The sequence below is a fragment of the Stegodyphus dumicola genome, chromosome 10 (genome assembly GCF_044657685.1).
Source record: "Stegodyphus dumicola isolate Sdum_Otavi_A_Nest chromosome 10, ASM4465768v1".
In the NCBI taxonomy this organism is placed as follows: Eukaryota; Metazoa; Arthropoda; class Arachnida; order Araneae; family Eresidae; genus Stegodyphus; species Stegodyphus dumicola.
In genome coordinates, this window is record NC_140777.1 from 183,995,299 (window position 1) to 184,016,426 (window position 21,128).

At 36.1% G+C, this 21,128-nt stretch overlaps 1 protein-coding gene across 1 annotated transcript in view; it reads right to left on the minus strand.

Moving 5' to 3' along the window:
- Positions 1 to 2,558: 2,558 nt before the first annotated feature.
- The window catches only part of LOC118195898 (PI-PLC X domain-containing protein 1-like), a 38,862-nt gene continuing 20,292 nt past the window's right edge, over positions 2,559 to 21,128 (minus strand). Inside the window, exons 5-6 of the mRNA XM_035367237.2 lie at positions 18,903 to 19,072; positions 2,559 to 5,731 (exon numbers count right to left, since the gene is read on the minus strand). Of these exons, the coding sequence (XP_035223128.2) occupies positions 5,317 to 5,731; positions 18,903 to 19,072 (585 nt within the window). The 3' untranslated portion in view covers positions 2,559 to 5,316. The remainder of the gene's footprint in view (positions 5,732 to 18,902; positions 19,073 to 21,128) is intronic.

The following is a 21,128-nucleotide window of genomic DNA, read 5'->3' on the forward strand; positions in this document are numbered from 1 at the left end:
TACTTGTCTCATTCGAACAGTTTAACATTTCAGAAATATGTATGCCGCTCAACCGGTATAGAGGTTAGCGTCGCTGACTGCCGTGGCAAAAGGCCCGGGTTCGAATCCCGTAGAAGGCATGGATGTTTGTAAATGTATAGTGTCGGTGCGGCATGGCGGAACTCTAAATATGCCACGAGCCGAAAGTCCTCTCGTATGTTTGGTGGAAGTCGAGAGGATTGGAAGATCCTCGGACCCGTCAAACCCGGCGTACTCTGGAGCGGAACTGAGTTAAATCGCACTATCACCTAAATGGTGCTCAAGGCTGTTGCCAAAGGCAGGCGTAATCTCGCGCCCCTTGCCACGAGGAATTTTGTAGGCTTGGGCTGAGAACGTCAGATAAGTTGGCATAAGCAGCAACAATAAAAACAGGTTATTCCAACAGGTTATAAAGACTTAGCTAAAGCATTTGGAAACATGTAGGTAAAAAAACCCCGCAGCGGTCGAGTGGTAAATACGCTGAACGCTGGTACTTCGCTCCGATGTTCCAATCCCACGAGAGGGCTAGCCGAATGGGCAGTTTTGTGGTTTTGCCCACGTGTAGCGTATATAGGAGCCAGTTTTCATTAGAAAGTCCTCCCCGAAGGCCTTCCTTTCCTTAGGCAGATAGCCTTCCGAGTGCTTTGTCATAATCTTCTAAACAAAAACCATATAGGGGTCTAAATTTCACGGCAGGAGGCAGTTTGGTAATCGGCAAAATGTTTTCGTTCGCTAATGTCAGTAGTTATTAAATATCATGTTCTACGTACTCAAACCATAAAATTCAGTTCAACAGCAATATCGCAAAATAATTCAAAAAGCATATCTTTATAATTTCCGATGCACGGTCACGAGCGCTGGAAATAATTTTTTTTTTTTTTTTTCCCGTACAGTGTTGCCATGGCTGGCTTTGAAATCGTTCAGTTTTTTAATCAAAAATTCATTGAAGTGTTAGAAAATATGAAATCGATAATATAACAAATTTCAGATTCAAATTAGGGCTTCACATACCCATAACCTACGGAAGATTACATTATTCAAAATTGGATGGCTCTAGGTACCGTTGTTTTATCACAGTGCGAGAAACATACATAAATTTATGCGGATGGTTTATTATTTAATTTCTTTAAATATAATACAGGGCTCTAATATTAGACGGCAACAATTTGAAAAGTGAAAGAACTCTTGTATTGAATCACACAAAATGCCAAAACGAAATTAATATCCCTTCACGGCAAATTGCCCCTTTGGACTAAAAAGAAAAACGTGTGATGATAAGCAAAAATCTTTAATTTAGACAGGGGGTGCTGCAAGTCAAAGAGGTAGATCACCCCAGATGAAATAAAAAGCCTGTCACGTTGATTTAAATACCGTGCTAACTAAATATCTGTCACTCTAAGATATTGAAATTGTTTTAAATAGTATTCCTCCAAACGCTTTACCGGACACGAGCGCAAATTAGCTTTTTGGCAGAAAAAAGTTTTAGAGAGAATTTTAAGAATAATAGATTATTTCATGTAGCGAGATTTAATGCGATACCAGAACAGGAAAAATATTGTGCATACGTGTGGAGAACGTCTCAAAATATTGTGAATACGTGTGGAAATTTGGAAGTTAGAAATGAACACCAGAAACTGGTTTTATTGTGCTGAAAACACTTACGTACATACGTAACATTAGAGTTAGATTGTAGAGACATTAGGTTATTTCGAGGCAGGAGAAATGGAAAATGAACAGTACCTTCGCCAGGACTCGAACCACGGACCTCTCGAATACGCGCCGAGCGTGCTGACCACTACACCATGAAAGCATGCTAAGAAGGCGGGAGAAATACCTTATATACTCCCCCCTTTTAAAGGGCGACTGGGGATTAGGGGACCCATTCGCTAACTCCTGGTGGTGGAGAATCATCATCCACCACCATTTTTAGTTCAGGCGTCACTGTAGATTCATTAGGTTATTTCGAAGCAGAAGACGTGAAAAATGAGCTATGCCATTACCGAGACTCGAACCTTGAGCCTCTGGAATACGCACCGAATTGTGCTAGAGGAATATCGATACTTTGCGAATCTTTCTTTAAAATGTCACGAAAATCGGCAGCTTGTGTCCGGTAAATAACTTTCTCCTTTCCCTGGGTAGAAAATCGCAAAATTGTGCTATTATGGTTGTGTTAATGCGTAAGTACCAAACTGATTCCCCATTTTTTGAAATTGTTGTGCTGTTTCTCCATAGATACTTTGTATCCTGTTACGGACTTTATATATCTTCTCGAAATTTTTAAAAGATAAGCTTAACACAAGAACCTTTAACTGATTAAGCTTATCTTATAACATTTACGTTTCTTGTTTTCGTTTTAGAATTTTAATTTAAAGTAATACACTTACTTTAAATTAAAATTTTATATTACATTTGAAATTTTGATTACGTTTTGATTACTTTAATGTATCATACTCATGTGAATTCATTCTATAACCATTCAACTACGGAATCTTACATAAAATGTTTTATTACATATTTGGTACAGATGGTAAATAATCTTTTGTTAATAATGAAAGAAAAATTTGTAATATTATTTATCAGTTTAATTTAAAAACCTTATGAACAAGAATACACCTAAATTACACATCATATATCATATTTTCAAGTTCCTATCTTAAATGTATCAAATGGAATTCACGAATAAAACTTACCTGAAAGATATATATGTACATAAATTTAAACATCTAAACTTAAAGGTAAATTAAGTCAAAGCAAGGCAATTTCTCAACAATATTAATAATTGCATCCTTGTATAGGAGGTTTAACACAATATCTAAACAATTCAAAATTTAAAAAAAAAAGGATCATAATAGTACAAACTCCGAAAATGAAAATGCAAAAAGGAAAGGATATACACGATAATAAAAATTAATCTCTTCTTACTGAAACTGCAATTCAGAATTCATCAGGGGAAATGAATTAAAGCTTCATAAAAGTTGATTAATATGTTTCGAATACATGTTTCGTTCTTCTGTTTCATTTGAGATCAAAAGCCAGAAAAAAGAAACAAATTTCATTACATTAAAATTCATATAAAACCGGAATGGGTGAATCTCAAAGATACCAAGATTTTCCCTACACACCTTCGAAACACTTGGAAAAAAGAATAAAGCATAACATTTTTTCAAATTGACTATACAAAAATAAAAACAAAAAAAAAATGCTTTAGATTATGTAAAATGACCATTTTAAAAAGATCAAATTGGTCTAAAATCATTATATGCATATATCATTATATCCGAAATTCGAAATCAAATATAAATATAAAGCGCAATTCAAATATTCTTTAAACCAAATAGTCATTTAAACAATATATATATATAAAATTATTCCATCGTACAATATATATGTAAAACATTCCATTCTTTCTAAAAGTGTAATACGAAATATGTTTAAATAAAGGAAGAATTATTTTCCAATTCCAATGTTACATGAGCAAAACCTTTAATAGAGTGGAATAAATACCATATACCCCCCCCCTTTCTTTTACTAATTTTATCGTCTGGGAAAATCGAGAGGGGGCAATTATACGAGTAATTTAATTTCTGAAGGGCGCGGTTACAGTGAGAACATAACAAATGATAAGTAGTTATGGGTTAACTACAGGTAAATATCACAATATTATTTCTTTAAAAAATAACTGCTATTCAGTAAGAATACAAAGAGATAGTAACATTACAATATCTAATAAGATATATTCATTTCTACATCCCTCTAACTCAAGTCTTATTATTGCCTCTGCTACTCAGTAGGCCTCAAATCATCCAGAAGTAATCAGGAGACTTGAACGGGCATTTGACTCAGCAAAATCGTATGCTAAATCTCAGTTCGTGTTTGCTTCGCTGAGATGGGTCGCTGCTCCATTAGGCTGGCATAACATTCAACAGTTATAAAAGAAAGGTGCGAGTGAACGTCGAAAATAATTTACCGGGGTTTGTCTATATTAAAAAGGCGAAAACAGTCACTAGGTAAGACAAACCCATTTTAAAATTTAAAGAAGCTTGCTGTCTGAAAGCACTGAGGAGGGGGGAAATGACGCGTATAATATTTTTTAATTTTCAAAAGCTCTAGCTAAAATGCTAGGAGAAAAAAGCTGATGTGTACACCACATGACTTCCTTGCACAGAATGTTAAATTATACGCATTTTTCCTGCATTTAATTTAAACCTAGCCCCTCAAATTTCATTAGAGATGCATTTCTCATTCAATTAATTCAGTTCTCACTTCGAGGCAAGGCAAAAATACATAAAAACTCAAACCTTTTCATTCAAAATTTAAAGATATAGAACAACATTGCAAAAAACAGTTAAAACACTTAAAAAACAATTTTTACAATTAAAATTACAATTTCTACGCAAAAACAAAACATTCAGCCAGCAGGTGAAAAGGCAGCACAAAGCTAAAGCTTTTGGTTCCACTCGGCCAAAGGACAATGAATGTGCAGAAGGACTTAATTAACTATTCTACTAAGTTCCAAATGTACACAAATATGGCTGCTATGATAAAACAAATTAGGCTTAACCGCACTTAAACAACAATTAAATTGTTGGTAATTCTACAAATATTGCATGAAAATTAACTAAAGGCATAAAAACCTTAACCGGAAGATAGGAACAATATAATTAAATCATTTTTAAAGCAAAAAATGCCCAATTTACCAACATATAAGAATAAAAGAAATGAGCTCATTCAGTCGAGTAACAGAGTAGGTGTATATATATATATATTTATATACTTTTGGTGCTGCCGATTGCAACCAAAAAGGAGGTGTACAACTACATGTTATGCCGAATTTGAACGATTTGAGGCTACTCGTTTTTGAATTATGCAAGATACATACGTACGTACAGACGCCACGAAAAAATCTCTTCTGAATCCATTTTAAATCAGTTTTATAATTCGTTTTGTGAAAAAGAGTCCTTTATTCTGTCCTTACTTCCAGATGTCACGCAAAAAACATCGTTCAATTGCATTCAAAAGCGGTAAAAATAGATATTTTCGTTGGAATATGGTATCCCGAATTTTGTTGGATTACAGTACTCACTTTATTTCGCACAAAGAAGCAAAAAACCGGAGAAAATAGATATCACGCCTGATGATAGATGTTAATAAATGAGTAAAAATTCCGTTTTCTGAACTGATAGTTTGAGAATCTTGTGGAAAATGGACCTTCTTTGAAAGAGAGAACAAAGCAATGATGTTCTGAAGCATTTAAAGGATAAAAAATGTGTTCTATTTTGGCGTTTTTCATTTAGGATCTTATCCAAGAATCTGTTTTCGACAAGATCCTTTTATTTTATTTGTCTGTATGGCAACATCTATTATATTATTTCCTAAGAAGTAATCTGTGGCAATGATATTGGCTTTTTCCCAGTACAGATCTCTAAACCAGCGAGTAACATTTCTGTTGATCATGTCAGCGAACTTTCGCAAACCCATGAACGGAAAGAAAATAATTGTGTCCAGGCGTGGAGTCAGTTCTGCCATAGAGGCCCAAAGACCTTCAGGTCTCGGTTTCTTGTATAGCTCATCAAAGTATCGCTTCAGGTCTTGTGGATGCTGTTTATTGCCCCAAGCTCTCGGAATGGCTGGCCAAAAGTTGTTGGGATACCGACGATTTCTTAATTGGCTGTCATAGCTTGCCAGAACTCTTTTGTTTTCCTTCCACAATTTCCTGAAATTGAAAATTATTTTGTTTGATTATCAGAAATGTCTGTAAAAGTATTTTATTATCTATGTTTCAAGTAATTAAGTTTTTGCATTAAGTCAAGATTACTAAGTTTGTAAGGATCTTAAGTTTTACTAACGTTTATTTTATTTTAAATCTTTACTATCACTTCTTATTTTCTACTTCCGGCCAGAATTATAAGCGTGAAGGAGTTTATGCAAAGTTGTCTGGCGAACGCCAAGTATTTAAGTGTGGCCTTTTTGCCAAGCAGAAGAGAGGAAGCCGTGAGTTCGAAGCAGGCCGCTTACCTTAGAAGTTACGCAGTTGCTACTTTGCCTTCCAGGCCAGAGGTTTTAATCCTCTTGATAAATTAAACGTATTGTAGTGTTCACAGTCTCTGTGCTACATACGCTTTCTGTTATTATAAGGCCAATCTTATTCTAAAGTTAAATTAGAGTTTAGTTTTATTTTGATATCTTTTAAGTTAGACCCCGAGTGGAGGGTCATTGTATTCCGAAGTACGGAAGTCATTGTATATAAAGAAAAAAATAAAGGGTTTTGTATACCCTTCGTCTGTATCCTGTCTACTTACTACAATTAGTGAACATAGCTTTAGTAAGCTCTCTGTTCTAGTCAGGTCATTGTATGTTTCCGAAGAAGGTTAGAAGAAACATCGAACCTGATAGTGGCGCCCGACAAAGAATAACCATGGCCGAGTTTCAAGAAGAACCTGTGCTGCCTGCAGAAACAGCTCAGAATCCAGAAATGCCAGCTGCCGCCCTGGAAGGATTTGGGTATATTGTCCAGACCATGCGCGCTTCGATGAAACCAGAAGCAACGTTTAATGGAAACTCACAGGTAACCAGTTTTTTGGAAAAATTGGATGACCACTTCATGCTCTACCCCGTGCACGAGTTTCAAAAAGTTACCTTAGCTACCAGCGCTTTGAGGGGCCAAGCGCTTAACTGGTTCAAATGTATCGGCAGAAGTCTCTTGGGTCAAGCAGGAAGTCCCACCTATACCTACGAAAATTTCAAGACTGCCCTACTAAAAGCCTTCCCTGTTGTAAGGGATCGTGCGAAATTAGAAACAGAACTTTTCAGTATATATCAACAAAGAATGGAAAACATGTCGAGTTTTATTTTAAGAAAAATTCACGTTTTCAAGCTCTTGTATGGAAACCGTCCGGATCCTGAAATAATTCAAGTGATTTTGCCGAGGTTACTACCCCAAGTGCAAGACTTTATTGAATTGAGAAATCCGACTACACTGGAAAAATTATTTGAGCTAGCAATCCAGTTTGAAAGTAGAAGAACGGCGGACGTCGAAAGAAGACGCCAATATCAACAGCGAAACCAATTTGGTACGCCAAGACTACAGCAAACTCAAGCACATGGCTACGGAGAAAAAGCGAATCAGTGGGCAAGGAAACCCGAGCATTCAAAAACAGCCGGCGAACGTCGACAGTTCAATAGCAACCCAGGAAAAAAGTCTCAAGGCCAGTGGAGAAAGAAGGAAAGCACCGAAAGGAAAAATAATTTAAACTAAAACGGATTTCTGCTGACGAGAGGGTGCGGAAATCCGAAGGCCACGAAAACCCCTCTTCCTACAAGTTAAATACAGTAATGGTGAAAAATTTAACTCTTCCGAAGATTGAAGTCTTGGTAAATAATATCCCGGCCACCGCACTCCTGGATACCGGCGCGCAGTGTTCCTGTGTGGCAGAAGTCTTTTTTAGAAAGTATTTTCGCAAATACCGCATATATAATGCGGATAATACAACAGTATTAGCGGCGCAAGGAGAACAATGTAAGTGCGTAGGTAAAGTACCTTTGTACATCCGTATCAAGGACGAACAAGTAAAGGTGATGTTTTTTATAGTAAAGAATTTGCAAGCACACTTAATACTAGGAATAGACTTTCTTTCAGACGCACAAGCTACACTGGATTTTAATGAAGCGTCTCTTAAGCTGACGATGAAACCAGTGCGTGTAGAAAAGGTTGAACCGCCAAGGTTAAATCTCGACCACCTGCCTAATGACGAGCAAGATAGAATCCGACAAGTGGTAAGTGAATTTGCTTCCTTATTTAGTGATATTCCAGGATTTACCCAGGTTACTAACCATAGTATTGACACCGGAGATGCATTGCCGGTTCGTCAAAAACCATACCGGTATGATAAGAATAAGGAAAAAATTATAGAATGGCATATTACCGATATGCTACGTAAAAAGATCGTAACGCCTATCTCAAGTAGTTATGCTAGTCCGGTGGTTTTATGTAAGAAAAATAATGATTATCCTTTGGAGCATCCAAAAAGGTGGAGATTCGCTATTGATTACCGTAAATTAAATTCCATAACGAAATATCCGGTATATCCGTTACCGATTATAGAAGAAATTTTAAGGAACATAAAATCAACCAAATTTATGACAACTTTAGACTTAACGAATGGTTATTTTCAAATAGGGATCAGGCCTGAGGACGTGCCTAAGACTGCTTTTATAACCAAGTCTGGCACTTATGCATTTTTGCGAATGCCGTTTGGCCTTTCAGGCGCCCCAGCAACATTTCAGCGATGCATGGACATTGTGTTAAGACCTGTTCTCGGAAAGTCCACATTTATCTATTTAGACGATATCATTATTACTAGTGATAATCTAGACCAACATGTATAGGATTTAAGACAGGTGTTTTCTTTATTAAATGAGGCCGGTCTAAAAGTTAATGTCGAAAAATGCAAATTTGCAGCCCCTGAATTAAAATATTTAGGTTACAAAATATCGCAAAAAGGGATCGAGACAGATGAATCAAAAATAATCGCTGTACAAAAGTATCCGACTCCAAACACGGCAAAGAAGCTCTCTTCTTTTCTAGGACTTTGTTCATATTATAGGTCCTTTATAAAAGATTTTGCGGCTATCGCTGAGCCATTGTTAAAATTAAAAAGGAAAAAGGCAAGATTCTCGTGGACGGCCGAAGCCAATAGTGCTTTCGAAAAATTAAAACAAGCATTAACGCAAGCCCCTGTGTTGAAATTTCCTGAAAAGGATGAAAATTTAGAAATTTCAGCGGATGCTTCGGATTATGCGGTAGGAGCGGTACTTTCGCAAAATCAGCAGCCAGTGGCATTTTTTAGCCGAACTTTAAATCAAACACAAAGAAACTATTCCGCGACCGAGAGAGAGGCACTTGCAGTTCTGTTAGCAGTGCAAAAGTTCCGAGTCTATTTTGGAAAGGCGCCGATAACAGTATATTCTGATCATGCGGCGGTAACTAGATTGTACTCTGGAAAAAATTTATCCCCAAGGTTAATAAGATGGGCACTCAAGCTGCAAGAATATAATCTGGTAATCAAGCATACCCCCGGAAAGGAAAATATCGTAGCAGATGCCCTGTCACGAATTAAATTAGACGAACAGGGTAATACCGTAAAAGTTGCAATGCTGACAGCGTGTACAATAAATTCCCGAGAAACTGTAATAACCGAACTGGGTAAGGATCCTGAGTTTGGAAGTATTTATGAGTATTTGAAGGATCCTGAAAATTTTAGCCACCAAGATATTGTGGCGATAAGAAATAGGGCGGCCCATTACGAACTAATAGATGGTCTATTATTTTATACAAAAACTACGAATTCCAACAACGAATTTCGACCTGTTATCCCAGCTAGTCTTAGATTAAATATCCTGCAAGAGCTCGATGACAGCCCTTTAGCTTCTCATGCTGGTATTCGAAAAACTACTCAACGCGTACGCGAGGCAGTCTACTTTCCTGAACTGCAAAAGTTAACAAGGGCGTATGTCCAGTCCTGCCCAACATGTCAAGCCGTTAATTATATTAATTTTCGCCCGGCCGGGTTTCTAAATAGTATTAAATCCGAATTTCCAAATGAAATAATCGGTATCGATTTATTGGGCCCTTTCCCAAAAAGTCAGTTAAACAAAAGTCGCTATCTCCTTGTTATAGTTGATCATTTTAGTAAATGGACCGAAATTGTTCCCTTAAAACGAGCCTCCGCGAAATTAGTTACCGATTCTATTTTAAATAAATATATTTTAAAATACGGGGCGCCCCTAAAAGTTATATCGGATAATGGTCCTCAATTTGTAAGTAATATATTTGAAGACATGTGCCAAAAACTGGGCATACGTCATTTAAAAATGGTCCCGTATCGGCCGCAATCAAATATAGCGGAACGGGTCAACAGAAATATAGTGAAAATTATCCGTAGTTATGTTAAAAATTTTCATAAAAGCTGGGATAACTATGTCAATGAATTTGCTTTCGCCCTTAGGACCGCAAAACATGATACAACGGGCAAAACTCCTGCTGAGTTATTTCTAGGCAGAAAGGTTATAACACCGTTAAATAAACTATTTTATGTGCAACAAAGAGCCCCAGAATTTAAAATGGGTGATATAGAAAAACTAATAAAAGAAGCAAAAAAGAATACGGAAGTAGCACAAAGAAAACAAAAATTGTATTATGACTTGAAACGACGGGGAGTAACTTATAAAGTAGGGGATGAAGTACTAAAAATTAAGCATTCACTTTCTTCAGCACCAGAAGATAAAACTGCCAAATTTTTTCCACGCTTTGAAGGACCATATGTTATAGAAAAAATAACTCACGCTGTTGTAGTGTTAAAGGCAAGAAATGGTGAAACCTGTTCCGCAAACATTGACCAGATAAAACCATTCTATGACCGTAATAAAATGCAAATCTTTTCAGATCTTTTGCAGGATCCGGTACGGCAGACACCGCAGGTACAAGTTCCAGAGGTGGGAAAACGACAAGTACAAGGGCAAGCCAATGAGAGACAGAAGCAAGTGAAAAGAAAATTGCCCCGCGGAAAAATTGAAGGTACAAAGAAAAAGAAGCCGTTCCACCGTCCAAAAAACAGAGTTCACGAACACCCCCAGAATGAAGAAGGGAGAAGGACGACGTATGTGGAAAAGACCGGGAGAAAGGACGGCAACTATAACCCGGCTGTGAAACGGAAGATTGACTCATCCGACAGAACTCTCCGCAGCAAAAGTCGCCGAACTGCGGAAGGGCCATCAGCGGCGGAGGAAAAAGTACAAGAAAAATTTGAACGGCCAACAACGAGGTCCAAGCAGGATCACGACAGAAGTTTCCCGGTTCCACCAAGACCAGCTGCCTTCAAACGGCCAAGACCACAAGCAGAGGACAGAAGGAAGATGTTCAAGGGTGGCCGTAGTGGTGAAAAACGGAAGCTTCCAGAGGAAAGCACTGAAGGGCGAGCCCGTACAAGAAGGAGGATCAACCAAGCTACGGTCTGCAGCACCTTTAAAGACTGGGCCCAGAAAAGGATGTCTGAATATTACAAAGATAAGTAAAATTTTATGTTACTTTACAAACTTAAGTTAATCTTTCATTCTTACTGCAAGTGGCAGATTTCAAGAAGTTTTACCTCATGCGAGGTCTACCTTTATCGCCAAAAGGGCGAGAAATGAGTTGTGACCGATTTTCTTATTATGTTTTTCAATTACTCGCGCGTAAAACTAAAGTTGATGTATAATAGCGTTGTATAAAGACTTAAATATTGTAAAAAGTTATTGTATAAATTTTATTTAAAACATTCTAACAAGAAAGAAGTTTTAGTCTGAAAGACTTTTTGAAATGTAGTATTATTTCAATGTAGAAAGAATTGGCACTTGCTTTGAAAAGAATAGAAGTTAACAATGTACTACTAATGTATGTTTTCAAATGTGTAAAATTAACGGCATCTTGATATGTTCTTGTATACATGTGAACTGTTATTTTGAATGTTTAGAAATAACGTGATATGGTAAAAGTGAAAGTAATGTTAAAAAATTTGTTATTCGTGTGACTGTAAAGATTAAATCATGGTGAATATGTGTTAAAGGTTGAATGATGTAGTTAGGCTCTCTGACGCTACGCTTTAGAGTTAGCCACTTTCAGAATAGTACCTCAGGGTCTAGAGTTGAAATTAGGGTGTGTTAAGAGGTCTCGTATGTTGAATTTTAACACATTAGTGTTTTGATTGTAGGAGGAAGTGTTGAACACATAGACAGAAACACATTCGTGTTTGGTGTTTTTACAACACATGTCAGAGAGCACGGGGAGAGATAATTAAAATAGTCATGAATGAAATAAGAATGTTAAGAAAAGTATATTCTATATGTTATTTGCAATGTCATTCTGTAACATTTCATTAAACTAGTTTTCCTTCCAGATCTCTGGAAGGAACCAGAATTGAATAAAGCTCCTGTTTTGATGCAGTACAGATGAAAAAGAAAAAAGATTGTTGTATATTCCGGGAGCTGCTATTGTAACAAATTTCTTTCTTTTAAAATTTTCTAGTTTCTAGCTAAGTTATGATTGTAAAAGTTTGGCCTCGCGTTAGTTTCTAGAGCTAAAAGTTTTCAACAAGGTCGTTTTAGACCTCAGTTTCAAACTAATTAACTCTGGCGGGAAGTATGTAAGGATCTTAAGTTTTACTAACGTTTATTTTATTTTAAATCTTTACTATCACTTCTTATTTTCTACTTCCGGCCAGAATTATAAGCGTGAAGGAGTTTATGCAAAGTTGTCTGGCGAACGCCAAGTATTTAAGTGTGGCCTTTTTGCCAAGCAGAAGAGAGGAAGCCGTGAGTTCGAAGCAGGCCGCTTACCTTAGAAGTTACGCAGTTGCTACTTTGCCTTCCAGGCCAGAGGTTTTAATCCTCTTGATAAATTAAACGTATTGTAGTGTTCACAGTCTCTGTGCTACATACGCTTTCTGTTATTATAAGGCCAATCTTATTCTAAAGTTAAATTAGAGTTTAGTTTTATTTTGATATCTTTTAAGTTAGACCCCGAGTGGAGGGTCATTGTATTCCGAAGTACGGAAGTCATTGTATATAAAGAAAAAAATAAAGGGTTTTGTATACCCTTCGTCTGTATCCTGTATACTTACTACAATTAGTGAACATAGCTTTAGTAAGCTCTCTGTTCTAGTCAGGTCATTGTATGTTTCCGAAGAAGGTTAGAAGAAACATCGAACCTGATAAGTTGTCTAAAAATGCGCAGCCTTAAACAAAGTTATGTTTCCAACATTGATTGTAAATTCAATTGAAAATAAACTCTCAAGAAAGTAAAAATTTAAAACAATAACCAAACTTTACTGGTAATAATTAGCTGTGATTAAAATTAAAAAATACAAATTTACATTGCAGTGATCCCTACTTATCAGAGTGCCTCCATAATAAAGTTGCCACCACTTCTAGTCTTAGAAGTGGCCAAGCCGAAGTCGGCTGAAGGCCAGTCATTGGGAGAAAAACGTTGCAGTGATTAATAAATTATAGAAACTGTAAGGTATTTCTCCAACTTTCCTAGTGTCCTTCGTGGTGTAGTGGTTCTGCACGCTGGGTCGGTATGTCAGATGTCCGTGGTTCGATTCCCGGTGAAGGCGGTTGCATATTTTTCATCTTTTCTGCTTCCAATTAACCTAATGTCTCTACAAAACTTAAAATAATAACTTACAGTAACAAACTAACAGTTGTTTCAAACTCAGACCCCCATTCTGAACGCCTCGATTCTGCCTTCGCCCTACACTGGTACACCGGAAGAATGAAAGAGGTTTAATAAAATAAGAGATATCAATGAACATATATCAAATTCAATTAACATTGAGGAGCTAAAATTTTGAAAGCTAATTTTTTAAAAACGTCTCGTGCGATTTTTACAAAACTTGGCATTTAGAATTAGAGTCGTAGAAACGAAATATAGAAACAAATTAGCATGCCATGTCATAAAATGTTCAATTTTGGTCAAAATACCTATATTAGAGCAATGCTATATATAAATATAATACATATATTAAATCGCGCTTTCAAGACATAAAAACGCAACTTGAATTTCTTCAATCTGCCCAGTAGAATGGGAGATATAGAACTGTGCTTTTTTTTTTTTAATGCAAGGAGGCAATTTGCCCTGAAAGACAATTAATTCGTTTTGGTATTTTACGTTGAAAACTATAAAAGGCGAATCACTTTTCAAATTGTTGCCATCCAATATTATCGCCCTGTGTTATATTTAAAGAAATTAAATATGGAAGAATCTGCATGAATGTATGGATGTTTCTCGCCTTGTGATGAAACGACCGTACCAAATTCGAATAGCGTAATCTTCCATAGAACATATGGCCATGTATAAGCCCTATTTTCAATTTGAAATTTTTTTTATCGATTTCATACTTTATAAAACTTTACCGAATTTTTGATTAACAAACTCAAGGATTGCAAAGCGAACCATGGCAATGTTGTACAGAAAAAACATTTTTATCTCCAGCGCGTGGGATTCTGTATCGAAAATTCTAAAGATACGCTCATTTTAAAATTAATTTGCGATATTGCTGTTGAACTGAATTTTATAGTTTGAATGGGTAGAAATTGATTTTTAATAAGTAAAGGTAACACACAAAACTTAAAAAAACGCCCCTTGGGACTTAATTTAAAATCTCAAACCTTTCAGATTTTTTACCGATTATTATCGTTCTTTGATAATGTAATACTTCTTTGGCGATATGAAGCAACTCCAATGATGGAACACAGCAATAACTTTTTTTTAACACTAAAAAAAAATGGCGACATACAAACAAGAAGAGAAAACATATTCTATCATTTAAAAATAAATTACATTCTTCGTGCGAGAATCGCACGTGGCACTCGAGTCTGGTTTCAAATATTGCCATTCACAAATAACTTAATGTTCATCTATTTAAATTATTTAATCTACAAGATTTTAATATTATTTAAAGCTGTTACAACCTCTCCCCCAACGGAGAGACTTTTGCCGAAGGGAAAAGTTCTGTAAAATTCGAAATTTTATAAACACGGCTTGCTCGATTGCGTAAAGAGAAAAGGTTACTTCTCTCATAAGTTTCCAAATTTCAGGCCAAAATTTTTAAGTTTTAAACAAATATTTTTATACCACATTTAAGTAGAAAAAGATGCAAAATGATCAAATTAGTCTTCCTTTTTTCCTTGACGGCGCCTAGATTTTTTCCATGGTGGACCAGTTCCTCGGCTATAATTCACAGCAAAGCATTTCCTCAGTTCATCTCTGCCTTTTGGATAATATTCATTTGTCATTTGCTTTCGACAATTGTTTTCTTCGTCTATTAGTAGCGGCTTTGATATTAAATCAAAAGCCGAAAGATGATGATAACGCTGCATTGCAAAATGATTCCCAATATTAATTTCTTTATCGTTTTCCAGTTTTTCGTGAACATCTTCCACGTTTAATTCCGGTGATTTTACTTCTTCAAAGACATCTCTGGATGCTTTATTTTCTTCCTTCATCGGTTCCAAGATCTTCTCTTCAGCTATTTTTCTTTTCCTTTGAGATCTAGTAGAGACGGCATTAACCTGATAAGGATGACTATCAGGTTCCTTTCTTTGTTTATTCAACAGTGCAAAAGTTCGATTGCCTAATAAATACCTTCCTTTGTCGAGTTCATTTCTAATAATGGCAGCCTTAGTTATTACTCGCCCAAGATCGCAATTTAGTTCGATCTCAGCCAATGGTAAACAGGTTGGATTCAAGTCTAATGGCTGTTGCACCCACACATTTTCACCTGTCAGCATTTCCGGCGTGATGTATTTGCGACAAACTATATCAATACTAGCACCTGAATCCCTTAATATAGGAATTTTATGACCATTTACGTAACCCATACTAGTATAAGGTAATAGAAATTTATCCTCTGGTTTTGCACTAATTCTGTTAAGATTAGCAGGAGATTCAGTACTATTCTTAAGTTTTGGACATTGGGGCCTTAAATGTTGATAGGACCCACACTGATAGCATTGTGGCGTCTTTCGTTTTTCATATTTATCATCTGCACGTGGACTTCTAGGTCTATGAAACAAGCTTTGCGTATTAAATCCTGAGGACATTTTGTTTTCAGTTTTATTTTTATTATCTGAACTCAATTTACCTTGAGTTAGTGCATTGTATCTTTCTTTCTGCCTATCCACTACAGGCTTTTTTTTAAAGTTTCCGCAAACGTTTTCATAGGCATCAAGTTTTTCAGCTAATTTTTTAGATGAAATCATCTCTACCCACTCATCAAGAAAATGATCTCGAATTTCAGGAGGAACTCGACGCTTAAGTTGGTCAATCACCATCAAATCTAGCAACTGATCAAAAGTCTTAACTCCTAGACCAGTCACCCATTCTTTGTAATAATTTTCTATTTCATAATTGAAATCCACCCATGTGGATTCGGTACTCTTTTGATGTTTCATAAATTTCTGCCTAGACTTTTCCGGGCTTAGTTTAAACCGTCTTAATAATAAATTCTTCACGTGTTCATAGTCTTTAGCTTTATCGGAGGGTTCTCTAGCTATTAACTGGGTTACTTCGTAAGGAAGTAGTCCTAGTAAATGAGATACAAATTCTTCTTTATCAATTTTAGCCCATTCTGCTTGCCTTTCAAACAATAGCAAATATAGACTGATATCTCCTTTCTTGTCATCGAATTTCTGCATAAGGTGACGCAGCTCCGTTTTCGGCCGGATCTGTCCGGTATTTTGAGACTTTGTCTCTGCTTCAAGTCTTAATCTCTCTAATTCATACTGTTCTTTCCTTCTCCGCTCTTCCGCTTCTTCCTGTCTCCTACGTTCTTCTCTTTCCCTTTCCTCCCTCTCTTTCCGTTCTTCTCTTTCCCTTTCCTCCCTCTCTTTCCGTTCTTCTCTTTCCTCCCTCTCTTTCCGTTCTTCCCGTTCCTCCATCACTTTCCGTTCTTCTATTATTGTGCTAAGACTCCTTTGACGAATACTTCATCATAATCTCTACTTTCAACAATTTTCTGTTTTAAATCGACTATTTTCAAATCTGCAGTCACATGAACTCCCAGTTCAGCCGCAAGATTTTGCAAATCATCCTTACGAGCTCTTCCTAAGTAAGACATTGTTTCTATGTTTAAAATCAACGAACACTGTTTTCTTTATATTTCCTCAAAATAGCTCAATTCAATTACTTTAATTAATTAATGCAGTCAGGAATCACGAAATTAAATGCACTTTGTTAAGTACGTATACCTCAAAAATGAAATATTTAAATTATGAAGTTCATTCTCTCTACCACATTAATTGTGATTAAAATAAGAATAATAACATAGAGCAATATATATATCTACCGTCTCCACAACTAAAATGAATATTAAATATAATATCAAATACGGTAATAAAATAAGACAATTTAATATTAACAGGAAATAATAATCTGGTATCGCTAATATTGCGTTCAGTGAAGAACTAATAAAGCAATTCTATATAAACATTAAGTAATAATCTGGTATCACTAATATTATGTTCAGTGATGAACTAATAAAATAAAAATACGCACGATTATTCGATCTCGGTCAGTGCCTCCAAAATAATTAAGACTGTAATACTTCTTTGGCGATATGAAGCAACTCCAATGATGGAACACAGCAATAACTTTTTTTTAACACTAAAAAAAATGGCGACATACAAACAAGAAGAAAAAACATATTCTATCATTTAAAAATAAATTACATTCTTCGTGCGAGAATCGCACGTGGCACTCGAGTCTGGTTTCAAATATTGCCATTCACAAATAACTTAATGTTCATCTATTTAAATTATTTAATCTACAAGATTTTAATATTATTTAAAGCTGTTACATTGACCTCTATAACTTAAGTTCCTCGTGACTTATAATATTTACTCTTTCGTCACGTGCAAAGTTTTGTTTTCGTTTTCAGTAATGATTTAATTTACATAAATTTGCTTATTCGCCAGATTAAACTGATTGAAAAAAAGGTAAATTTGCGAGATGTAAATTCTTCTGTTATTTATAATATGGTTTACACATGTCTCTTCTATTTTTTAAAATTTAATTATTCCGATTTCCATTTAAAATGTTCGCAAAATTACTCCCAAAGGGCCAACTTCTAAATTTTACATTGAAGTGTTTCTCTACGATTTGATACTTATAAATATTTTGCTGTTATCTATTTATTGTGTTGCAGAGTTAAATATATTTTATAAGATTTCAAAAGAGCTTAATCTATAGAAATACACATGCATAAAAAGAAGTATATTAAAAACATTTACACACACAATATGAAAGAAATTACTGTTTCAACAACTGAAAAATTTGCTGAACCATGCTGTGAGGGCTTCTGTCAAGATATGACAAAAACACGCGAGGTTAACGAGTTTACAAAATAAAATGATTGAGTGGTGGCTATAGCAGAAGCGTTTCGATAAGTAACATAAAAAGGAACGACCCGTCGTGATAACTGAATAACTTGATTACGCAGCGAGCAGTGGCAACGCTGTATAAGGTATTTTTCCCACCTTCCTAGCATGCCTTCGTGGTGTGGTCGTCTGTACACTGGGCGCGTATTCCAGAGGTCCGTGGTTCGATTCCCGGCGAAGACGTTGCTCATTTTTCAATCTCTCATGCTTCCAAAAATCCTAATGTCTCTACAGTGGCGCCCGAACTAAAGGGGTGGTGAATGATGGTTCTCCACCCCCCCCCCAGGAAAAAAAATATTTTTATCTCCAGCATGCGAGGCTCTGTATCGAAAATTCTAAAGATAGGCTCATTTTAAAATTATTTAGCGATATTGCCGTTGAACTGAATTTTATGCTTTGAGTACGTAAAACATAATATTTATTTAATAAATAAAGGTAACACGCAAAAAATGCACCTTTGGGCACGTTAAAAAATGCACCTTTGGGCGTAATTTAAAATCTGAAACCTTTCATTTTCTTTCCGCAGTGTACATTTACATATCGGCAGTCTTTCCTTTAGAGACTGAGCTTATTGTGTTAGGAACACTTTTTGTTTCAGTAAGAAGATACTAAAAACATATTTTACCATTCTAAATAATATTTTCATTTTTTCTCAAGTAACTTAATGAATTATTACTATCGGGTAAAGGTATGGGCAGCGAAATTCGGTTGACACCTATAATCTTTTTAGAATTTTATATTACTCTATCTTCATTCGAAGAATCGCCAAACAGATCGCTATTGGTGCTGTGTTGAGCTTCTAACCCACCTTTACAATTTCCAGCGTTTTCTTAAATCACAAATCATATACAGATGAAAACTATTGAAAAGCACGCTTAGTAAAAATCATCCGTATTTTCCCTTGTATAACTCACCTGAAAGTCATATTATGATAGGGTGGTGTACAAGGAATGAGGTAAGATCCTAAGGTACGAACTATCATGTCCATCAGCCCATAATGAATGGAATCTCGTGTGAACCCGCTGGGAAAGTTGTGAAAGTCCAATATCACAATCTCTTTAGTCGCGCTTATGAATTGAAGAACCTGAAAAGGCAAAAATAAAGCATAAAAGTGTCAAAGTCTACTCAGATATGCAGAATATAAAGATGGTTACTTTATTCTACGCTCATCTTATTTGGTTCGCACATTTATCCAGAAATTTTCGAATGCCCTTGAAAGAGTCCTTGAAATTTCTTGAGATAAGAAACAATCGTTATCAAACTCATTTATTAGTCATAATGAATTTGTTATCGAAATTATAGCTAGTTTAAGCCTTTAATAGCAAGATAGCATTTTTTAACAATTTGTAGAGACGTTAGGATAATTCGGAAGCTCGAGAGATGAAAAATAAGCAATGCCTTCGCCGGAATCGAACCGCGGACCTCTGGAATACGCCCCCAGCATGCAGACCACTACACCACGAAGGCACGCTAAGAAGGCGGGAGAAATACCTTTTAAATTAGCGTTTACATTGAACAGTATATTATTTATTTCAAGAAGCCTTATCCTCATTTCAGTTGCAGTTGAAAAGATGTTAAACATCGCACAATTTTTAGACTATTGTCAACATTGTTACGAAACGCTCAGCTGCGGTGAGATTGCTTCCTTACAAAGCAGGCTTAGGGTTTCCAGAAATAGGCAAGGAAAGGTAGGGTTGCCATATTTGGCACGAAATCGCTCACTTGGCGACGTCTGGCGACATGTCATTGACGGATGGAGAACATTTTGGAACGAATTCGGTAAAAAAAAAAGTATATTTACGGGTACCTCTTGGAGAAAATTTGCGATTTTTGGCGGTAAATGGATATCGAGTTTGTGCAATTCTTTGACTTTGTGTAGCATTTATTTTGGCTTTGTGTAGCAGCGCGCCAAAAATTGCCGCTACACAAAGACAAAATCACAGAATTGCACCAATTAGGCATTGTGCACTCCGTTGATTTTATCCATGTACACGTCGACCTATTTTTCACTTAAAAAAACATCAGAGAATTACACAAACTTAACATTGCGCACGCCTTTGACTTTGTCCATGAACACATTGATATATTTTCACTTAAAAAGGTCAAAGGAGCACTCAGTTCTGGGTAAAAGTACATTTACGGAACATTCAACTACTCAAGTTACCATAAATGAAACAACAACATGGCGATAAATGAAACAGCAACTTCGGGATAATACAAGGGGTCCCCTTCAGTCTACTCTAACCACGAATTCTTACCGATTTGGCCCAGAATGTTCTCGAAGGTAGGCTAAAAGCTATATAAACCCTGTTTGTACGCGGAGTAGTAGTCTAGTGAGTGTAACGAGAGTGCGCATCATTGAATCTATCGAGTGCGTCGTGAGTTTTATCTTGATTGCGTTGAGCTCCAAGAACGGCTGAACTGAGTCGGGAGCTGTACTCTAGTGCTTTGCAGTGAAGCTGTCTTCACCATTATAGCCTGAAGGCTGCGTTGCTGATTGTTTCAACGTGCTTGTCGTAGTTTTTTTACGACTGTAAACGTGCTTTTTGGAGGTCTCCTGAGTAATACTGGCTAATAAATTGTGTTTTCATCCTTCATCAAGTGTTGCCATCAATCATTCTAAATCCACGAACACATAGAAACGCAACAGTATTACTAAAAGAGTTCTCTAAAGAGGCAGAAAACAATTTTTCTCCGTGACTTCTCACAAACGCGTTTTTACAAGAATACAGTTTTAGTGATATCAGTCACCGGTTCTCACACCTACAAATAATGTACTCTAAAAATATTTAAAGGTTCATTTTCAAGTAAATATCTCACATGATTTGGAAACAAACATTAAGCTGCATAGGAAAAAGTCATAGCATCTATTCTTAAAACATGAAAAACAAAAGCATGTATTAAATGGAGATATTTTAGAGCAAAATTATGGAATTAAAATCACTTTTCAATGTCTACCGTCAGTCAGTGTTCAAGATTTTGGGGATAAGTTTAGTAAACAGCCGCAAATAAAAGTTACTCGCCCTGATGATTAGTCTAAAAGCTATTTCTCCCGCCTTCTTAGCGTGCCTTCGTGGTGTAATGGCATGCATGCTCGGCGCGTATTCCAGAGATCTGTGGTTCGATTCCCAACAAAGATA